At 38.8% G+C, this 21,364-nt stretch overlaps 3 protein-coding genes across 3 annotated transcripts in view; 1 reads left to right on the top strand and 2 right to left on the bottom strand.

Moving 5' to 3' along the window:
- PIGBOS1 (PIGB opposite strand 1) overlaps positions 1 to 970 on the bottom strand; it is a 5,546-nt gene extending 4,576 nt beyond the window's left edge. Inside the window, exon 1 of the mRNA XM_072402354.1 lies at positions 800 to 970. The gene's annotated coding sequence lies outside the window, so the exon portion shown is untranslated. The remainder of the gene's footprint in view (positions 1 to 799) is intronic.
- Positions 971 to 1,197: 227 nt separating this feature from the next.
- PIGB (phosphatidylinositol glycan anchor biosynthesis class B) lies at positions 1,198 to 20,237 on the top strand. The gene is made up of 12 exons (XM_072402353.1): positions 1,198 to 1,406; positions 3,600 to 3,735; positions 4,928 to 5,045; positions 6,180 to 6,284; positions 8,622 to 8,752; positions 8,836 to 8,976; positions 10,190 to 10,241; positions 11,868 to 12,079; positions 13,425 to 13,489; positions 15,673 to 15,874; positions 16,928 to 17,108; positions 19,839 to 20,237. Exons 1-12 carry the CDS (start codon positions 1,280 to 1,282, stop codon positions 19,956 to 19,958), a joined length of 1,590 nt encoding a protein of 529 aa, XP_072258454.1. The 5' UTR covers positions 1,198 to 1,279; the 3' UTR covers positions 19,959 to 20,237.
- Positions 20,201 to 21,364, bottom strand: part of CCPG1 (cell cycle progression 1) — a 33,215-nt gene continuing 32,051 nt past the window's right edge. The window contains exon 10 of the mRNA XM_072402352.1: positions 20,201 to 21,177. Coding sequence (XP_072258453.1) covers positions 21,012 to 21,177 — 166 coding nt within the window. The 3' untranslated portion in view covers positions 20,201 to 21,011. The remainder of the gene's footprint in view (positions 21,178 to 21,364) is intronic.

The following is a 21,364-nucleotide window of genomic DNA, read 5'->3' as shown; positions in this document are numbered from 1 at the left end:
TTTCCCAAAATGCTCGGGCATACTCAGAAGGAGCACCCAAGAGCCTCTCGGGATACGTGACGTAGGTATCCTGAGAGGCTTTGCGCTCCCATTCATTCTCGATCACATTAGGGGGTGGTGCTGCACCCTTTTCTTTGAAAAAAAAAAAAAATTAAAACAGAACTTTCTCCTTACATAAAAGGGTTGGCCATCCTTTTATGTAAAATGAAATTTCTGAGTACGCTTTAATTATAATTGTTCCTTCTTGTCATATAGTGATCTGGTAGGATGGATCACTAATCGACATTGGAGGAAAGCTGTACAGACGATAGCTTTTATTATCAGGCGGTAAAAATCTACAATCTGTACATAGATTTACACTTGGACCTCTATGCACTTTTTTTCCTAAATGACTGTACACCCCTAGGCCAATGTATAGATAAAATTTTATATAGATATAAAATTCTCACATCTTGCCCCATACATAGTAAATCAGCTCAGGGCTTTGTTTAGACACATCTACTGAGATTCTCACATATTACTAATCTACTTTTATTGTTTTATTTGTAATAAAAGTATTAGTTTAAAAAATAATCTGCAAAATAAAAATTAATGACATCACAATAAGAAAAAGCCAAATGAACAACACAAGTTCATTTACTTCCCACTCCTCTCTAAGGAAATCTTTCTGGGTCACTTTTAGTACATTTATGTTATACATACAGACAGGATTATAATGGCCCTGGATAGTGTCAATAGCTGGCGAATAAATTGGCTAAAAGGAATGCTGGAAGTTGTATCCCTTCCAATGTCAGCCTACCTGTTATCAAGTGCAGAGGACACATATGTCACGTGGCCTTGATCAGTGAGCAAGCGCAGGCTCTCCAATCCAATACGCTTTCCTCTACTGTGACGTAAGCACGTATGGAGAGTTGTAGGGTACAAATACCTTTATTTAGCCACTATGCTCGATTGACAATTCCCAAGACAGTGGTGTTGTGCGGGTATGCATCTAGGTCACGTGAGTTGTCTTCTGTACCGTAATGTCGCCGCCATGTTTTTGGAGCTCATCAATGTGTTGCATCTATGATTGCTGCGATAGGAAAGTCTTCCGGAAAATGGCGCGGAGGTTGAAAAAATTATGAACCGTTTTGTAAAGGCTCGCCTCAGAATTTAGTAACTTTGGTCTCCAATAAAATGGGGGCTGCTCTATGACACACCAGAGAGGTTCGGCCTCTTGTTGATATAGTCAGTGGGGAAGTGACAACGGGGCGTGGTATCCAACAACAACAAAGCTGGTATGGAGAAGATCAGAAGCCGAGCTCTGTCTGCCTTCAGGACGCCGGGCTCCACCCGCTCTGTGCAGCTGAGGAAGAGGAAATCCAAACTGTACAGCAGGGACACCAGAGGGGCCTCCATAGGAGAAGGTAACCGGGACACAGGCAGGAATGAATGAAATCCTCCAGTGATATCCCTGGGTTGTAATGCATTTTATTGGGCCTGGTAATAAAACAATGGCAATCCAATAACAGATCTCTGCTTCTTTGTTCTTTACTTAAACCAGATCACCACTTTAATAAAAGGCAGTCATATTTTGTTCAATGGAGACTTTTTGACTGTATTTCATTTACTGATTGTAGCATTTGTATGAAATGTCCATAACTTGTATCATATATTATTATAATTTATCAGTATTTATATAGTGCCAACATATTACGCAGTGCTGTACAAAGTCCATAGTCATGTCACTAGCTGTCCCATCAAAGGAGCTCACAATATAATGTCCCTAACATAGTCATATGTCATTACCACAGTCTAAGGCCAATTTGGGGGGGGCAAATAACCTAACTGCATGTTTTTGGCATGTGGGAAGAAACCGGAGTACCCGGAGGAAACCCATGCAGACACAGGGAGAACCTGCAAACTCCATGCAGGAAGTGTTCTGGCCGAGATTTGAACCTGGGGCCTAGCGCTACCATTGTGGCCATAAACACTACAAATGTGGTGATCACAACAGTTATAGGTTTGTAGAACACGTCAGTGAAGTCCAATCACAAATATTTTATAAAATGCAGGTAAATAATAAGATCATACAAGCTGATCACTGTTTTATGAATCATGGTCACATTTATGGTCACAATACTGCCGTCATTTCGATTTCTATAGTGAGCGGTGCTGTCTGGATGGCCGGATAATTTCCTTTACCTCTTTGAAACAAATGCAGCAAGATTGCCTTTTCACAAATCCACTGATAGGGATAAAATGATCCCTATAGAAGCTGAGGCTGTCCTCCCCTCATATCTGAGCTGTCCTGCTGCATATTCGTGCACCTGTCATGCTGCTGGTAGTGTCACATTCCTGGCACTTGCACTGCTTCCACCTGCCAAGCCCTCCATCACTAATGTGTTCTGTAGTAATGTAATGGTTGGTGGGTGTAACCACAGTGGGCAGATCAGGAATCCAGCATTCCCGGCATGGCAGAGGCTGTTGATTTCCCAAATATAAAAAAAACTGCTAGCAGCCAGGTTTATTGCAGAAAGGTTTTTCTTAACTGCAACTCCATTCCTCATGACGGCACCCCAGGAACTATTAATGGTCACAGAAATTTGTAATAATTTTATCTTGGATATTTAGGCTCCCTGAATATTTATGAAAGTACTATGATTCTTCAAAAAGTTTCCTGTACATGTAGGCACCAGGGTCTTTAGGAATCCTTACAACCTTTAGCCTTCCTGCTTGTCTTCTACATGCATTCTATGTATCTTCAAACCTTGGGACTTCCCATTAGTAATCTTCTCATAATACATCAAATAGTCTGAGTCTCTACCCTGCCCTAAGGAAGCTATATAATGAAGCGTCAGGAAAAGCAACAAACATATCCATCTACAACTTTTTGACAATATTTTGATACTACTACTGCAGCCCCTTTTAGCTGGGTGCACCACCCTGCACTTTTCAGTAACCATCCGGCTGTTTTTGGGCTGGTTACTGATGAGGTCACAATACTGGGGCTGCCACCAGCCTACAGCTTCTTCCCACTCTGGTTCAACACTGTACTATGTTAATAATGCTTTTTTAGCACATGCTACTCTTTATTAGTTGAGCTCAGATTAGTTCATTACCTTGTTTTCTATATAGTAAAGATTTCTGTTACCCAAAAGCCTTTCTCTTTTCATTACTTACCTTATGCTTTAATGTTAAACTACATAAGGCTTTGCAACCCATAGGGCTAATAGAGAATTTTTGGGTCCCCTATTTACATAACTGTAATTGTATGTAACATAAATAAAAATGCAACACCTTGGTCTCTATCTATAAAACAGGGAATCAGACATTCACTCAAACATTCCCTTGTGGGAATCAATTACTGCCATTGAAAAACATGGACCTGGAAAATTCCCTTTGTACATCATCTGTAGCATCTCACACCATACAAATTGCATTTGTCTTCCATTTCAGAGTACTATGGTTCACTCTGATAACATTTCTTGTTAACAATCATCTGTCTAGAATAAGTTCATAAATTCTACTGTTCAATGACCAGCTGTAGTTTTACTGTTATTTTCTTGTTTTTTTATAGCATAATATTTATCTTTCACTAATGTCTTTACCCCCTTTAGGTCTCTTTGGAGAAAATGTCGTCTTCGTCTTGCTGACTATTGCATTTCGAATATTGAATTGCTTCATGGTGCAGACCAGCTTTGTTCCAGATGAATACTGGCAGTCACTAGAAGTTGCTCATAATATGACTTTTAAATATCCTTTATTGTAATAACAGTGTGCACTGTCCATGGATAAGGAATATTTTTTATTTTAGTAATTCATTCTTTTTACTGTACGTAATGCTGAACCAAACATAGGCTGCGTACACACATTAGACTTTTGTCGTTGGAAGGGAATTTTGACGATGACAAATGACTGAAAGATGAATGAATGAGTGCTGTACTTACAGCTCTGTTCTGCTCTATGGAGAGGGGAGGGAGGGAGATAGACGGAGCAGCACCTCGCTGTGCTCTCTTCCCCTCACTTGCATTGCAGTTGTCCAAAACGGACCCCAGAACAACGGCGGATGAGCACTGTACCCACACCAGATTCTTGTCAAATATCAGCCCTGTAGCAATAATCAGACGAGAATCAGCTGACTTGTGTACATAGTCTTAGAGTTTGAAAATTAGTTGGTAGAGTTTTTCAGTAGAGCAGCTCATCTTCCAATAGGACTCCTATCTGTATACTGAGTGCAGCCTCTGTCACTTTCTGAGTGTCAGATGCCAGCATCCCCTGCCCATACCGTTCTTTCCTTCTTCTACGCCCTCTGTCACTACAAGACTACTGATCGTAGCATAAAACCATTGCATGCATGCAGGGTAGACAGAAGTATCTGACATTCCAGGGACTCCAAAGGCTGCATTGCCGGATCAAAGAAGATGTATGGAAACTAAGCTGCAGGAGGTATAACGGATCTTTACTGCAGAGTAATGTCAGTGTGATTTCTATTGGGATCAGACAGGGTTTACTTAGTGCTCCTGAAGATGTACTGGCATGCAGAGTTTATGTATTAATACAATGTGTGTAATAAGATTATTTTACACACGTTAAATGGTTATTTAGTTGTAGACATAATGCTAGGAATGCAGGGAAGATAGGAAGTGCAGGGAGTTTTAATGAATAAGTGTGATATTTTAGGCTGTGGTTGTCTCTTGGGACTGCTTCCAAGAGATGTAACTACATGGAGGAAGTGAAGTGTCACTTTAGCTTAAGAACTGATTCTTCTAGTTTATACATTCTCACATCCTTACACATCTTCTTGTACATTCACAATGCAGAAATAAGTTGGGGGTCACAAATGTGCAGCACAATTATGAATGGTATAATACACATATTCAGTGTTTTGTATTTGTCTTTATGTATCAAATCAGAAATGAATCTTATTTTACTTTAACAATAGTAATTATGGCTATTTAACATGGGAATGGAATGAAGGACTCAGGGGCTTCACATACCCGCTTCTCTTTGCCTCTGTGTATAAAGGTTTGGATTGGATTGGCAAGGATGAAGTCGTGTTCTTGGTATGTAAAATGTACTATTCTATGTTTCAGAGTCATAAATATCTGATTTGGTAAACTAATGGTTTATCGTTTGAAGGATGCAATACTAGTTGCATGAGTTAAAGGAGAACGATATTGTAAAAATAAATAAAATGTAAGCAGGCAGGTTGTTTATTTCAGACGGGAAAAGTGATGTCCTCTCTGCAATGAAATTATTATTCCTGCCTGTTCAGAATGCTTTCTATAATGCACACTGAGCTGCACATACACAGCTTTGCATATGTTTCTGGCACATCCCGGTGCCAGGAATGCATTAACTTCCACATGCATGTAGAGGAGTTACATTATTCCAGCCTGGCTGAAGATCCTGAACCCAGGTAAAGATGGCAGTGCCCACAAAGAGCAAAAAGAGTTGACTACTAAAAATTTCAAACAGTCACTTTTTTTTATTACAGATGGGAAATCGCCTGTCTTTCTGCAATAAGCAACCCGCCTGCTCACATTTTTTTTTTTTTTTTTTACAATATAGTTACATTTAAAGGGAAGTATGGAAATGTTCGCTGTGCTATTACATTCTTGCTTTTACAAACTAACAATTATTAGATAGATCCAGTGTGGAGAACAATAAGATATTATATATAGGTAAAGTATCATTTCAAGCTGACACCTTGGTGTCCTAAGAATGTGTGTTGTAAATAATAATTACCTGAATATTGCAATGTTGCCAATAAAAAACACAAGTGATCTAAAGGCAGGGTCAATATTCTGTATAGAAGAGGGCGTACTGATTTGTCCTAATGAGAAATTTCTTGGTGAATGTCCCAGTATTCCATAATGTTTTCTGTGAGGTATAAAGGTATCAACCTACTGGATACTTAGTAGTTACTAAAGATACAAATAGTGTTGCAGATAATATAGTTGTTGGGTTTTAGTTGCATATTTAGCTATTTGGCTAGGTTAGTTTTATACTGTGCGTAACAAATGTTTGGAGTGATTTTACTACACATTGTTAATGCCCTTGGTAAGAGTAGTGTTATCCAATCTGATCCTAATAAATGGATAATTACACTGTATTTTCTGTGTGCAGGATATCTGTGTTAAATATTCATTTGGAACCTATTTTAACCATCCTAAAACTCAATAATCTTTTCATAGATCTGGATTCCAAGACTGATACAAGCCGTAGTTTCTGGTCTTGCAGATGTAAGACTGTACAGTCTAATGAAGCGCCTGGAAAATAAGAATGTGGCGAAATGGGTGGTATGTAAAATGTGATTGTTGGATGTTTTAGTATTATAACCCATAAGCACAAGTGATGGTTACAATGCAGTATAATCAAAATCAGTATTTTTATAATGCATTAGTATTGTGGATAGAGTGGAAAATGGATGAAATGCCACCCATGTGCAATTACTGTAATCTTTACTGTAGATATAACACAAAGTGAGAAGAGCTTATTATTATTACTATACAGTATTTGCTGTACATTTGTTAGCAAATGTTTCAATCCTGGACCAGATCTATTCGAGGGATGCTGGATCACCAAGCTTCACTGAAGAAAGTGCCTTGGAGAGCTTTAATAAATCAGGCCCTGTGTCTCCTACAGAACCAAGCCTCCTCTATGGCCTATTACAGCAATGGCAGAAAGACATCTTCCAGAAATAAAGGGTGACTTAGGGTGACATTTTCACAAAAATGCCAATGTTCTTCTGGGTAGAATGGAGATGAAGGCTTTCTATGTAAATAGTATCACAGTAATACATATATGCATTTATATATATATACATACACAGTAATACATATTTATACAATATACGGCACGCATGCACCTGACATGAAAAGATATATTTTAGGGTAGGTTCACTTTAAGATTAATGCATGGAATTGGGGATGAATGATCATTTTGTTCAGTGTATAGATAATGGATAGGGTTGATTTGTAGAAAACAAAGAGTGAGAAGAATCAGATTATGTATAAAAATCAGTCTAATTCCAGCCTTTATATTGTAAGCTTGTTTTTTATTGCAGTGTGTTTTGATATACAATGGGCCTGATTTATCAAAGCTCTCCAGGACTAGAGAATATCATTTATGGGAGAACCTGGGTGATCCAGCTAACCTTAGGACTGAAAACATTTCCCAAATAATAGCAAATTTTTTTTTTTTTTTGAAAATCTAATTATTGGCTTTTTTTTTTTCAATACAATACAAAATAACCAAACATAAACGGTAATTGAACTAAATCAAACATAAAGGAAAAAGGGGAGGGGGGAAAGAGCACAAACCATAATCTTATTCTGTATAACAGCGGATAGTACAATCAAAAACTATGCAAATCACCAACAGAACAGTCAGGAAGTTACATTCAATATATACCATGTCGATTGTAAGAAGGGCTCAAAGATCTTTCTTTGTTCCAATTCTGGAAACGAATACAGTATAAAAGCGTACCATTTGTCAAAGAATTTGCTAACACATTTATCATCATTCCTTTCAGCATCCAAGGCTTCTTTAGAGCAGCGGTCGCCATTCTTTTTGTTCCCACAGACCACTAAAATTACTGGCTCCTGATCGCACATGTGTGGGAAGCCGGTTGTCAATCGGATAGTTATGCCATAGTTCCCCATAGTTACGTCATAACGCCATAACTCGCCTTCTCTTCCATGGTTGTGTCGTGAAACATAGCCAGCCCACTTCCCTGAGCCAGGGATTTGCACGGGGGACGTGGTCTGTGGTTCTGGCCAGTGCTTCCACCCGGCGGCCAGAGCCATAGACCACCAGTTGGCGATCGCTGCTTTAGAGAAAACAGTGGTCAGCGCACTTTTATTTGTCTCTAGTGTAGGGGGCAGAGGGTCGGTCCAACACTTAAGTATCTTCTTGCTGCCAATAAACATATAGAGATCCACCTCCTTCTACCTTTGCCTTGAATAACCTCTGATAGATCATCCCAGCATCCCAACAAACATAGGCTAAGGTTAGCCAGGAGAAAACATCCCATTACTTTCCAGATATACTGCAAAATTCTCTGCCAGTAACATTTAATCAAGGGGCATAACCATAGTCAATAAACCAATGTAGCCAACGGGGCTTTACACTTAGGGCATGTAAAATCAAGTGCAGACACAGATCGCGACCCTTCAGAACCCCTAAAGACTTGATATGCCCTATAAAGTAGCCTAAATTGTGTCTCTCTCCATATTTTATTTATCATTACTTTGCATACTTCTTGGTAGCCTCTGGTCGCAATAGAAACTGCATCTTCCAACTGTAGCTCCTGCTCACATTCGTTGACAGCAGGGATTCGGTAAAATAATCCCTTATCAATCTATAAATTTCCGATATGGATGGGAAAGAGAAAAAGAGCAAATTGTCAAATCTGTTATAGCCTAGGCCGTTCAGAATATCCTTCACCAATGATTTCACAGCAAATGATTTTAAGAAATCGATTCCAGGTTTGCTGGTTTACCCAGGTTCTCCCATTTTTCTTTCCATTTTTTTCTCTGGTTTTGGAGAGCTTTAATAGATCAATAGCATTATCAGTCACTGTGATATTTGTGTTGTGTATCACCTCAATACTATGCACTTCTTCTTCTTTTCAGTACTTTTGCCAGCTGTGTTCCTGGTTCACGTGGTATTGTTGCACAAGAACTCTCACAAACACCATGGAAGCTGTACTTGGCACTTTGGCTTTGTATTCCTTCCCCCTAGAAGGTTCCCCTACAAAGAGCAGGTAAATAAAAAGCTAGATGGTTGACTTCTTACATTAGTTTAGCTGTGTATTGTCATTCTAAATCTTGGTATTCTTTTTTCTAGTACAAAGTATTTGCTTTTTGTGGCTTTGGCTTTTCTGATCCGACCAACGGCTATCATTCTTTGGATTCCCCTTCTCGTCTATCACTTCTTTAAAGAGACAAAAAAACTAGATTTGGTGGTACAACACTGTTTACCTGTCGGGTGAGTCCTTACATTGCATGTGAACAACATACTGTAATTCTTTTCATTTACTAGATTTATGATAGATTTAGATATCTTAAAATCTATGTTACCTAAAGCAGGAAACCCCAAACACTATATAGACTGTAGCAATACTCAAAAAATAGATATTGTGTAATGCTGCATGTCTTGTACTGACTGAGATCCATCTTCTGACTTTAGATGAGCACATAAAGTTTTTTGTCTTATAAGGGGTTCACTATTAGCATTAAATTATCTATATGGCTTATGTTCCATATTTTGTGCTAATAGACTTTGGGCTTCAAAATAAAATAAAACCTCTGTTTTAAACATGCAATGGACATTTGAATATTTACATCTAATAAATTAGCAATCAAAAATCTTTTGACCTTTGTAATTAGACACTGTGGAGCAGCAGTTCATCCCTAAAGTTCTCATTAGAAACAGTTCAAGAAACATTCAAGTTACATCAAAGGTTGGAAGGCTGGAAGAATGCCAGTCACTGCTGCCCAGAGAAACTGAGCTATAGAAAGAAAATAAAACTGTGAATTTTAAAGCTGCTACCTTGAGAATTAACTTTTCCAGAGTGGCTGCAGCTAGAGGTCATTGATGGCTTTTTTAAGTATTTACTGCTTCAGTGGTTTTTGGTTGATCACCTTGCTGTATCCCATGGATTAATTTTCAATGTATATACAGTACTGTAGGTCCTCATGGATAACTTGGAATATAGGTAAGTGTTTTAAAACAAGAGAAATATTTCTGACAACACTTACCAACTATCCTGCAAAAAAAAAAAAAAAATACACTGTTTCAGAACAGAGTTTTTCGTTACATACGTTTACAAATATGTGTGGAAGCCACACTGCCTCCTCAAGCCCTTTGGTGAAGGCAGTTCATCCATAAGAGCTTCATCTATAAAAGAGCAATGAACAGATTGGAGCTCATTCCTTTTTTAAAGGTGCTACTACCGAGCTCCTAAATTTCATTCCCCCTAAATCTGTGTAGAGCAGAATCCCAAATTAAGTACGATCAACATATTATTCATTATTTTTTATCACTGAAGAATGAAAGTGGGGAATTCTGGTTCATAATCAAAAAATGTGTAAAACTGTTCTGCAGGGATCCTCTATGATAGAAATGCATGAACATTTCACTAACTATATTACCTTTTCACTGACCATGTCTGAATATTAATTACATGTGTATTTTGCAGACTCTTTACTTTTGGGACCTCGCTGATAATTGACAGGATATTTTTTGGTAAGGTATGTTTCAGTGGACACTTAAGGTTCAATTTCATGACATTTTATATATAATTCGACTGTATTATCACACAATAAATGTGCATTTACCATATACAATAGTATACGTCGCATTGTGAGCACATTTACTATAGACACATAGGAGGACTGTAAAGTGAGTGTGTGTGTGTATTTTTACTACTTATTATAAATTTTATTAATATACAATTTATATATACACTGTATGTACATGCATCATCATGATACTTGCTTAGCTTAGCCAACTTGAAAACTGATACTTCCGGATTGTCATTTCTGATCCCCTCATTGGCACCTCCTGATGGCCCTCACAACACATCCTGTCTTCTGTTGTCATATCCATTGCATAGGCAGTACTTTTGTTATCAGTCCCCATTAGATTGTAAGCTCTTCGAGGCAGGGTTCTCTCCTCCTGTATCACTGTCTGTATTAGTCTGTCATTTGCAATCCCTATTTAATGTACAGCACTGCGTAATATGTTGGCGCTATATAAATCCTGTTTAGTAATGATAATAATCAGTAGTCAGTGTTCAATTCAGATTTTTTTTAACCTTGTGGGAAGAAATTATAGGTGGGTTTCAGCCCCTGTATTGTGACCCAACTAAAAGGCTCTGGGGAGAACACTGAGTAATTCTGCCTACAAGAAATCCATGCACCCATATTAGATTAGTATGTTCCAAGGGCTGCAGGGATGAGTGGTGCAGGAAAACACTTTTTACCTTTCATTGTCTTTTTTTTATGTAGAAGTTTCTATGCTGCATCATGTGACCCAAACTGTGAGAAGGCAGCTAAACCAATATACTGTAAATCATTTATTTCCACCACGTTTCTGTTACTGGAATAGAACCTGAAGATGATCAGCAAAACCTAATAATACGTAAATGTTACTAATACAACATCAGTGTTACATGTGATAATACTATGAACTCTTTATATGTGATCATTAGGGATAATCTAATATTGTTCCAACAAATTTTCCTTGACTTTTGCATTGTCTGTTTGCAGCCTTGAGAGTTATCAGGTATTGTACAAATCAAGTGCATTTACAGTTTGCATTTGAAATATCAATGCCCAGCCCCTGGCTTCCAGTGTTTCCCCACATTTCGCTGAAGGCACTTCTTCTGTATGTTTTTATACTTATCCTTTTTCTCTACCCAATGGCAGAGAACACTAATTTGATGATGCTGTGGCCTCTCTGTGCATCATTACACTGGAAGTACAAGGCATCAGGGGAAACGCTCCTCAAGGGAGGGTCCATGATGCTCTGCACACACAATGAATGACACTGGACAAAATTTAATTCAGAAAACAGAGGACATCTAATAGTGGAAATAAATTACTGCAGTGGGCAGAATGTTCTTAGTTTTACTGAATGACACTAAACATCATTTAATTCAGAAAACTGAGGACATCTAGTGGTGTAAATAATTTACTGCCGTGGACAGTGCTGGGGTTAAGAATAGCAGCCAAAACTAATAGTTTTAGGGGTCATTTGAAAAAGATCTTTAAAATGTTCAGTTGCAGGTTGAAGGTAGTTTAATCTTTATTATATTTAAGTTTTAATTGTGCTTTTAGTATTCCTGTTCAAAACATCTGACGTTTTTTTTCTAGTGGACATTTGTTCAATGGAATTTTCTAAAGTTTAATGTTCTACAAAATATCGGATCTTTCTATGGCTCTCATCCCTGGCACTGGTACATCAGCCAAGGATTTCCAGTCATCATTGGCACACACTTACCATTCTTTGTACATGGCACTGTGGTGGCACCAAGAAGATACAGAGTGCTTTTAGTAGCCATAGCTTGGACTTTGCTAATATACAGGTAAGCAAGGCACTGCGGTGAATATTTATAAAGCAGTGAATGTGACATTTACTAAACATTCACCATAGGTAAATTTTGTGGTGCATGTATTTTACATTACAGTTATTGATTCGGCTGTAATGAATTGTGATACTTACTGCTTTATAAATTTTTAGATTTTCTAGATGTCATTATTTTCTTTACAACACTCTTATGTGCATTTTATGTAATTTAAATGAGACAAATATCCCCATTCAAGTATAGTGCTGAATGGCTGAGAAAAGGGAAACCCTGATGACGGCTCAAGCGTCATCTGGGTTTCCCTTTTTCTCAGCCGATCAGCAGAGCGCTGGATGCAGAACACATGCCACAGCTCTGCTGGGGCTGGAGGAGCAATCAAGAAAGCGTAGCTGTTGGGTGGCGGTTATCTGAGTTACGCATAACAGGTTCTACTGTATTTGCTTGTAAAAGCCTCCTTTGTGTAGACTTCAAAGCCTGAAGACTGCTGCTGGGTGTTGTCATCTTGAATGTGATGCCAGCAGCCCCAGCAGACTGAGATCTGGCACTCAAGGGACACACTATAGTATATTCATACTGCAGCTACATAAAGGGTTATGAAGGTGAGGAGAGGGACAGAGGAACAGGGCAAGCCCAGACAGTAACTGGAACCTCCCAAAAAGAGCTATAATGTTACAGGAGTGGAGGGCAGGGGTGAATGTTGGCAAACTGACTCTTCCCGGAGTGGTCAAATTTCTTAGCAAGTTCAATGGCACATCACCATTGTGCCACAAAAAGCTACAAGTAAGCATTCACAACTTGATTTTTCTGTGCTTTTACCTGAAATCTAAGCTTGATACATAATCTATTTGAAAAGTAACTATGAGTAATACAAAGATTGCCCAAGTTACTAGATATTTTTTTACATTTAAGCTTCTATACTGTTTTCCATCTCCAAAGGTTACATGAAATCTATGAGTGTAGAATACACACACAATGGGCCTGATTTATTAACGCTCTCCAAGGCTAGAGAGGATACACTTTCATCAGTGAAGCTGGGTGATCCAGCAAACCTGGAATGAAATACTTTAAGGTCCTTTGTTATTCACTAGCAAGTGTTTTCAATCCTGGACCGGATCCATTCCAGGTTTGCTAGATCACCCAGCTTCACTGAGGAAAGTGTATCCTCTCCAACCTTGGAGAGTGTTAATAAATCAGGCCCTATGTACAAATCACACCGGTTACCATGCCATGATCTCCATATTCTGATTGTGTGATTATACCACAGAGGAAAATGATCTCCTGATATTGGGTTACAATAATGGTAGATTTTAATATTAAGTTAACATAATTTTTTTTACCTTTTTAGCTTTTTAAGCCATAAAGAATTTCGGTTTATCTATCCAGTGTTGCCGCTCTGCATGATCTTTTGTGGTAAGAGGATGATAACAAAAACACTTCATTTAAAAGCTCTTTAGCAAGATTTAAATCTGAACTCCAGGATGACAATATATTTTTCCTGGTAGCATCTTCTTCCCATTCGCCTCTGCACCGCTTGTAAAATTTCTACATTTCATTGTTCTGGCTAATCTGGGGATATGTGGCTGCTGGTGGGAGGGATCTGAGCTCCGCTTACATATGGTAGGTTAAAGGAATGTTCTTTTCTCCTTTTTATTCACTCACATAGCTGCCAACCACAGCCCAGATCCACTTACTCTAAGCTGCAGTTATGATGATGTCAGTGCACAATGGGAAGATGATTCTCACTCGGGAATGAACGGTCGGGCTCACCTTTGGCAAGAAACTGATATGTGTACAGCTGTCACCCCACGTCATTCATAGATCCGTCCTGTGGGATCCATGAACAACGGATTACAACCTGTCACTTGTCGCTGGAAATTATCATGAAAGATCATTTCCAGCAACAAAAACTGCTTGACAAAAAAGGGGAGAGAGCAGTGACGAGCTTTAAACTAAAGCCGTGGCCCAGAACAAATTGATTTATTGATAATTAAACCCACTACATTACTGTTGGAAGCAGTGATTGAATTAGGTAAACCAGGAGAATGGTATTTTCACTTATATAAAAAGAGTTTGATTGGAGTTAAGCTTTAACTATTTGAATGTCTATAACCTGGCTATATGTACTTGAAGTTTTGTAATGCCACTGTACAGATTCTCAAAGAATACATATGGTAGTGTGCAAAAGCTATGCATTTGTATCAGAGCATATATTAAAGATATAACAATAATTGCAATGTGATCATTTAAATCCAGGTTCATGTGCAGTGGCTGGGTGACACAATTCAGTCCATTTGCAGCCTCCTAGCTTGTGATTTACTGGGGGTGTAGAAAATGCTTAGAGCTGGCTGACATCATATCTGCCTGGGTATAGTCACTTCCTGAAGCACAAGGATTTCTGAAATATTACACTGTAGCTGTATAATGTGACATATCAGAAATGTAATTATATCCTGTAGGGTTTGTGACGGGTTCACTTAAGGACATCACAGTGCTTTCACAACTATGCCCACCCTAATTCTTGGTGATTTTAATGTTGCAATGGATGAGCCCAACCTTCCCTCCTCAGCCAAACTGCCCTCCATTACCTCCTCATTTGGACTCACACAGCACATCAATGGCCCCACACACATAGCCGGACACACTTTAGACCTGGTATTTTCTAAACTCAACCTCCTTGACAACTCACCATTCCCCCTCTCTGATCATAACCTTATCACTTTCAACCTATCAAACCCTTGCCCTCCCTTGCCACATCCCAGACTTGGTCAATGGCAGAGAGATATCCGTAACCTTGACTACAACCTTTTCTCAAACTGCCTTGCGTCCCTAACCCCCTACCTCTCCAAAATCACCTCCCCAGACAAAGCTGCCACCATGTTAAACCACTCTTTTTCCCTGGCTTTGGATAGTGTTGCTCCTGCCACCTTCCGCTATCCCCGCCCTACCAACCCCCGACCCTGGCTCAACAACCACACCAAACAGCTACAAAAGTCTAGAGCTGCTCCAACTCTCTGGAATGGTCTTCCTCGTCCTATTCGGCTTGCTCCTACTTTCTGCTCATTTAAAAGAGCGCTCAAAACTCATTTTTTCAAACTTGCCTACCCGGCTTCTTCTGTCACCACTACTTCCCACCACTACATATCTCCCATCCTATTGTGTGTGAAATTCCCTCACCTACTAGATTGTATGCTCTTCGCGGCAGGGTCCTCTCCTCCTGTGTCACTGTCTGTATTAGTCTGTCATTTGCAATCCCTATTTATTGTACAGCGCTGCGTATAATATGTTGGCGCTATATAAATCCTGTTTATTAATAATAATAATAATAATAATAATAATAATAAATTCCAGAACCTGGACACTGGGAGTGAACACAACTTATAGCTGGCCACTTGTATGTAATACGTATAGACTCAACAACCAGACGACTTACTCATATATCACATATATTTGTATTTATATTCCTATAGACATATATGTATGGGTATAATTTAGTCTGAGCAGAGGAGTAAACAATTTGTCATTGCTAGTGGCACATTCATAAATAAATATGTAAGTTTTACAAACTTTTAAATGTGTTTATTTTTTTAAAACAGGATTCTCCTTTTCTCATTTTAAACGTTGGAAGAAGACATTTGTTGGTCTTTTGGTGATATCAAACCTTCTTCCTGCCCTTTACACTGGCTTAGTACATCAGAGAGGAGCTCTGGATATAATGTCTAACATCCAGCAGCTGTGTAACAAGGAGAATTCCTCCCTCCTGGTTCTGATGCCCTGCCATTCCATTCCCCACTACAGGTAGGTGACAGTGTTTAAAGAGAACCAGTATTCGCTGAGCTTATACAAGAACCTAACTATTCAGACTTGAAAGCATCCTGCCATTGCTGACCGTTTCTTTTCTAAAATGATTTTTAACTGGTTCCAGTCATAGTGACTGACCCGGAACAGACATGCAGAAAAAGATGTCAGACTTTCCTGACCTGTGAGCTCACTCTGTTTGTGAATCAGAAAGTATCCATGCTACTAGCATTTTCTCCACTTCAGTAGTGGTTTCCACTTGCAGTCATCCATGTCAAATGTGCTCTAAAGCTAAACTCCAAGCATATAGAAAAGAAACAAATGAACACAGCTTTACAATCATTAACACCTCATTAATTGTGGTTTTAAATACAAGCAGTCTAAGTACCTTGATTAGGCCTGGTATCTGCCTCTTGCAGTCTTTGTATAGCAGTGATGGAGTGTGAGAGGCAAGCAGAAGCCTACCAGTTCATGATAGGGATATGTGCTTATTACTGTGCAGCTGCTTCATTCACAAGCCAGTCCCAGGCTAGCCGGAGTCCAGGACACTGTGAGCTCAGATCTGGGTTGACTGCTGTTGATCATTGGATTGAGGACGTCTTGTGGCAGTGAGAAGTACTGAAAGTTTGCTATGAAAATATTTTCCAGGAATGCTTTCCTTTAAAAGCAGTTATATCTCCACCTTTTTTTTTTAATAAGCCTTGCCCAATCTATGGGGTTGAAAAGTCAGGTTTGGCTATTTCTGCCCTGTCAATTACCTGACATGCATTATATTATTAGCTCAGGCAGTTATCACAGGAAAGGCAAAGATAAATTGCTATTTTCTAAATTCTCCGGCATCTGATTGGTCATGTAAATGAAAATTCATTTTACTAGTTTTTACTTGGGTATTTGGTCACAACACAAATCCCACACTGCTAAACAGTCAATATAATGACTCCTAATGTACTATTTTATATGCCTGGTAAGAGGGTCCGACCTTTACAACATTTTCTCATTGAAGATAGGTATGTAAATTCTATTTCAGCCTGTTCTATCTTTTTTTCTTTCTAGTCATGTACACTGCCCTCTAAAGATGAATTTTCTGGAGTGTCCCCCAAATATTGGAGACCCTGACACGTATGTGGATGAGGCTGAACTTTTCTATGTGAGCCCCATAGCTTGGCTTAAGGCAGAATTTTATGATACCTCCAGACTACCGACACATTTGGTAATGTTCAGTGCTCTAGAAAAGGTGAGTATAGTAAGATTTATTGATTACAAATGGTTGGCTGTAATAGCAAAACACATTACCTTTGTGCAAGTGTTAATGTGTGGGGTAAGATTGGCACACTTACATTTATCCCCACTCCCCCTTTATTGTCATATACTTAATGGCAAACCTGGATTGGATCTGGTCCAGGATAACAACATTTCCAACTAATAGCAAGTGATTTTTAGGAAATAAATTCTAGTTTTGCTGGATCACCTATGTTGTCCCATCATTGTCTATTCTCTAGTCTTGTACAGCTTATCTTAGCTGTGAGGCTGCACAAATTCTTCACTTTCCTGGTACTTGTGAGCAGCAGGAGTGACACCCAATTGTTAAGAATTGAAAGAAAAATCTAGGGGTTGCTGTGAGGTTGCACAGCCACGATCTCAGTGGAGTAAAGATGGATAATAAACTTAAGGGGGGGGGGGGGGGGTATTAGAGCAACAATAAGTGTAATTCCATTAGGAGTGCAGTTACACTTTTTTACTAAATGAATGTGAAAAAAAATCTACGAATGCAGAAAATTTTAAGAAAATATTTATAATGGAGAAAAGACAATGCATCATCCTTGTGCTATGACCAACGCTTTCATTTTATTTGTAAAGATTGAGCAGAAGTGCAGGCTGTGAAGGAACATGGATTTGAGAGCTCTATAATTGGACAGGTGCTTTGACAGGTCACGTGGTTAGGTTTACCTCCATTAAGCAAGAATTCAATGTGGCACCCAGCTTTTTGACATTCAGCTCTGTTAAGGCCTAAAGCTGATGCGGCAAACAGTGCATTTTTAAAGTACCATATTTCCCCATGTATACGATTCTCCCATGTATAGGACACACCTTGATTTTGGGACCCGAAATTTGGAAAAAAATTATTTTATTACATAATGTTATTGAACTTTATTCATCATAGAATCCATTACAATCCCTCATCACTGTCAAAACTCTCAAAAATATGATGGTTCTTTGGCTGATGTGTCTGATGACAAATCACTGTCTTCATATATTGCCTCATCCTCAGTTCCATCTATGGCGTTTGAAATGCCACACTTCTTAAATGACTTGACAACGATCTCAATCTTCACACTATCCCAGGATCTTTTCACCCAAGTACAAACTTCCATTGTTGGTTTCCTTACTCTTCCTGCTGGTGTCAATTTGTCCCCAGAAGCCTTCAACCATTGGGTCCATTCTTCTCTCATAGCAGCTTAGAAGGGTTTGTTAATGCTGACATCAAGTGGTTGGAGCTTGGATGTCAAGCCTCCAGGTATGACTGCAAGTTTTGTTTTCTTCTCTGCAGCAATCGTCTTTGTTTTATTTTATGTGTACCCTGAACTGATCAAGCACCCATAGGGCAGGTTTGCAAAAGAGTTCACCCGGTCTCTGCTCCAAACTTTCTCAAACCAGATCTTCATCCCATCCTGATCCATCCAACCTTTGTCATGAACATGGACAATCACTCCTCGAGGAATGTCTTCTTTTGGCATTGTTTTGCGTTTGAAATTTAGCATAGGAGGCAGCTTGGTTCCGTCGGCACAACAAGCTAGAACAACTGTATAATGGCTCTTTTCATGTCTTCACAGTTAGTCTTCACCCCTTCCTATCAACAGTTCTGTTACTTTGTACATCAAATTAAAGGGGGACTTCGTCCAAATTTGCAATCTGTCCCAACTTAAAGTGATGTGTTTTCCGACATTGAATGACAAACTGATGAAATTCAAAGACCTTCTGCTGATAGCTTTCAGGCATCTTTTGGGCAAGTCTGCTGCGTGTACGCATGCTTAGTCCATGTCGTTTCATGTACCTGAAGCACCAATAGTGTCCTCCTTTGAATTCAGTTTTTCATTTTTTACCAGCAATTCTTCTTGCCAAATGCTCAACCATCTTTGTAGACACAGGAATTCCGATTGCCCTTTGCTCTTCAACCCATATCTTTAATTCCCTCTCCAAATCAGGCCATTTTGCTGACTTGCCTCCCATGGCCTTCTTCTTCTTCCCGTAGCCAGTCTCTGATTGTTTTCTCAATTATAGGAGGACCAAATTTACGTTCAGCAGCACATTTTCCATTCACTTTTGCAAACTTGGATCATTTTTAACTTGAATTTAGCACTGTATGAAAATCTTTTGAGAGCCGTGGCTTTATTACCTTCATAGCGTAAGTGGGCTGCGTAGGCATCCGTAGCTGTATAACCACAATAAAAAAAATATTGTAAAAACAAGCACGATAAAGCATGAATTGCAAGTAAATAAATAATCTTCCATTGTATAGGACGCATCTATCTTAGACCCCACATTTTTCGAAACAAAGTGCGTATACATGGGGAAATACAGTACATTGCTGTTTTAAAAGTCAGTGGTGCTTTTTTTTTAACAAAATTATAATAAAATTGCATCAGTTGTTCCTCCAATGCACTCTTAGCTCCACCGGGTCCTCAATATTCAATGTAGGACAAAAACATTAATCAGCATCAGAGTGTAAAATGAAGATTAGAATTAGGATCCATGTCTTTACTCATCAAATCTCCTCATTCAATGTTTTCTGTTCCTCTTGTGTTAACATAGTGATGTCCAGTCCTGTAATATTAGAGCTCCTATTAGTTGATGTGGGAACATTTGTGGTCCAGTACAAATCTACTTCTGAGCAGATAAACACTGTTTATCCATAATCTGTCTGAGCCACTAAATACTAATCAACCTTTTTTTTTTTTGTACACAGGAAATAAGTACATTTCTGACTACAAACAGTTATGTAAGGAAGGCCTCTGTATTCCATACTCATGTGCCGGATGGTCGAATAGGAAGCCATATATACATGTATGAGCGAGACCTAAAATGAAGGATGCTGCGTTTTGTCATCATCATAAGGAGATCTGTTCCTAACAGGACATGAAGATGCAATGTTAATAGTAAAGTGCCATTCCTACAAACATACCTCAGATCACTTGATCACTGTGAACAGATATTTTGCCCTTTGAGGGCAATACATGGACCAGACAATTCCCTCAGGGCTAAATAACAACTACTGAATATAGAAATGTGCGTGTATGTAGTATAAACCAGAGACACAAAAGCAAAAGATCATTTTAAATAAAGGTTATTTTTTATTTTTTTTAAATTCAGTGTCTTTTTTTTTCTTGCCAACACCGAGAACCAACTTTTTTTTGAACCGCAAAAAATCAAATAGGAAAGAACATTACAAATTAACAGCGCAAATTCTGTTATTAGGAAAACAAACTTAACACTGCACATCTATTAGCACAGCAACACATTAGAGACAATTACTTGTGATTCGAGGATCAGAAATGTCATGGAATCATGCAAGCAACCAAAAGTAATCTGTTCATTACTAAATAAAAATATAGCAAAGCTTAAACAGATTTCACAAGAGAGAGCACCAGCCAGGTAGAGCCAGGATAACAGGCCCGTGGGGGTAATTTAGAAATAAAGGCACAAGGACAGTCAGTGCGGAGTCTGAAGTGGGCTAAGATCAAATGAAAGTTTCTTTTAGCTTTACCAATAACTCTGTAGTGGAATGGCCAACCTGATTGATTGGATATAAAATGAATGGCTTGTATAAGCAGACCTTTACACAACATAGTTTTGGTAAATCTAAAATAGACTGTTAAATAGATGACAAGTGTGTGAATTCTCATCTAGAGGTCAGTGTTAGCCCACACATGTTTAGAATGTACTCTGATCACATGATGGCACAAGAATCACAAATTTGCAGATTATTATAGCTCCGTAAGGACCTGCCCGTCACTGTGCCTTTCTTTGAAAGTCCCCCTGCAGTTTTTTTAAGCTTTAAGAGGCAAGAGAGATTAAGAGTAACCGACTGCATATCCTGGCTCTAGGGCTAAACTATATGATTAAAAGTGATTCATGCTATTTAATATTTTGGATCAAAGGGCAACTGCCCCAATTCTATTTCAACATTGGCCATGTGTCTTCCATTGGCACGCCCATGCTTTTGCCATTTACCTTCCCTTTTATATCGAGGTTGATGCTTCTCTCCCTGTTTTCTTTCTTTGTATGGAGGTATTTTTTCAGGTTTCCTAAAAGACAATAATAAATAAAATTATGGGTAAGCACTCATACATGACAAAAGAAATCTGTGCAGGCTACAGTTATGTTATTTGGCATAGTAACGGAGAATTACAACCCATTCAAACACAATGGTGACAAGAACAATAAGTGCAAAATGATGCCTATATTATAATTGGCACCCAGTGCACCTGCATG

Source organism: Pyxicephalus adspersus, chromosome 2, assembly GCF_032062135.1.
Source record: "Pyxicephalus adspersus chromosome 2, UCB_Pads_2.0, whole genome shotgun sequence".
NCBI classification, from domain to species: Eukaryota; Metazoa; Chordata; class Amphibia; order Anura; family Pyxicephalidae; genus Pyxicephalus; species Pyxicephalus adspersus.
The sequence above is the reverse complement of the archived record's forward strand: the minus strand, read 5'-3'. Positions and strand labels throughout refer to the sequence as shown.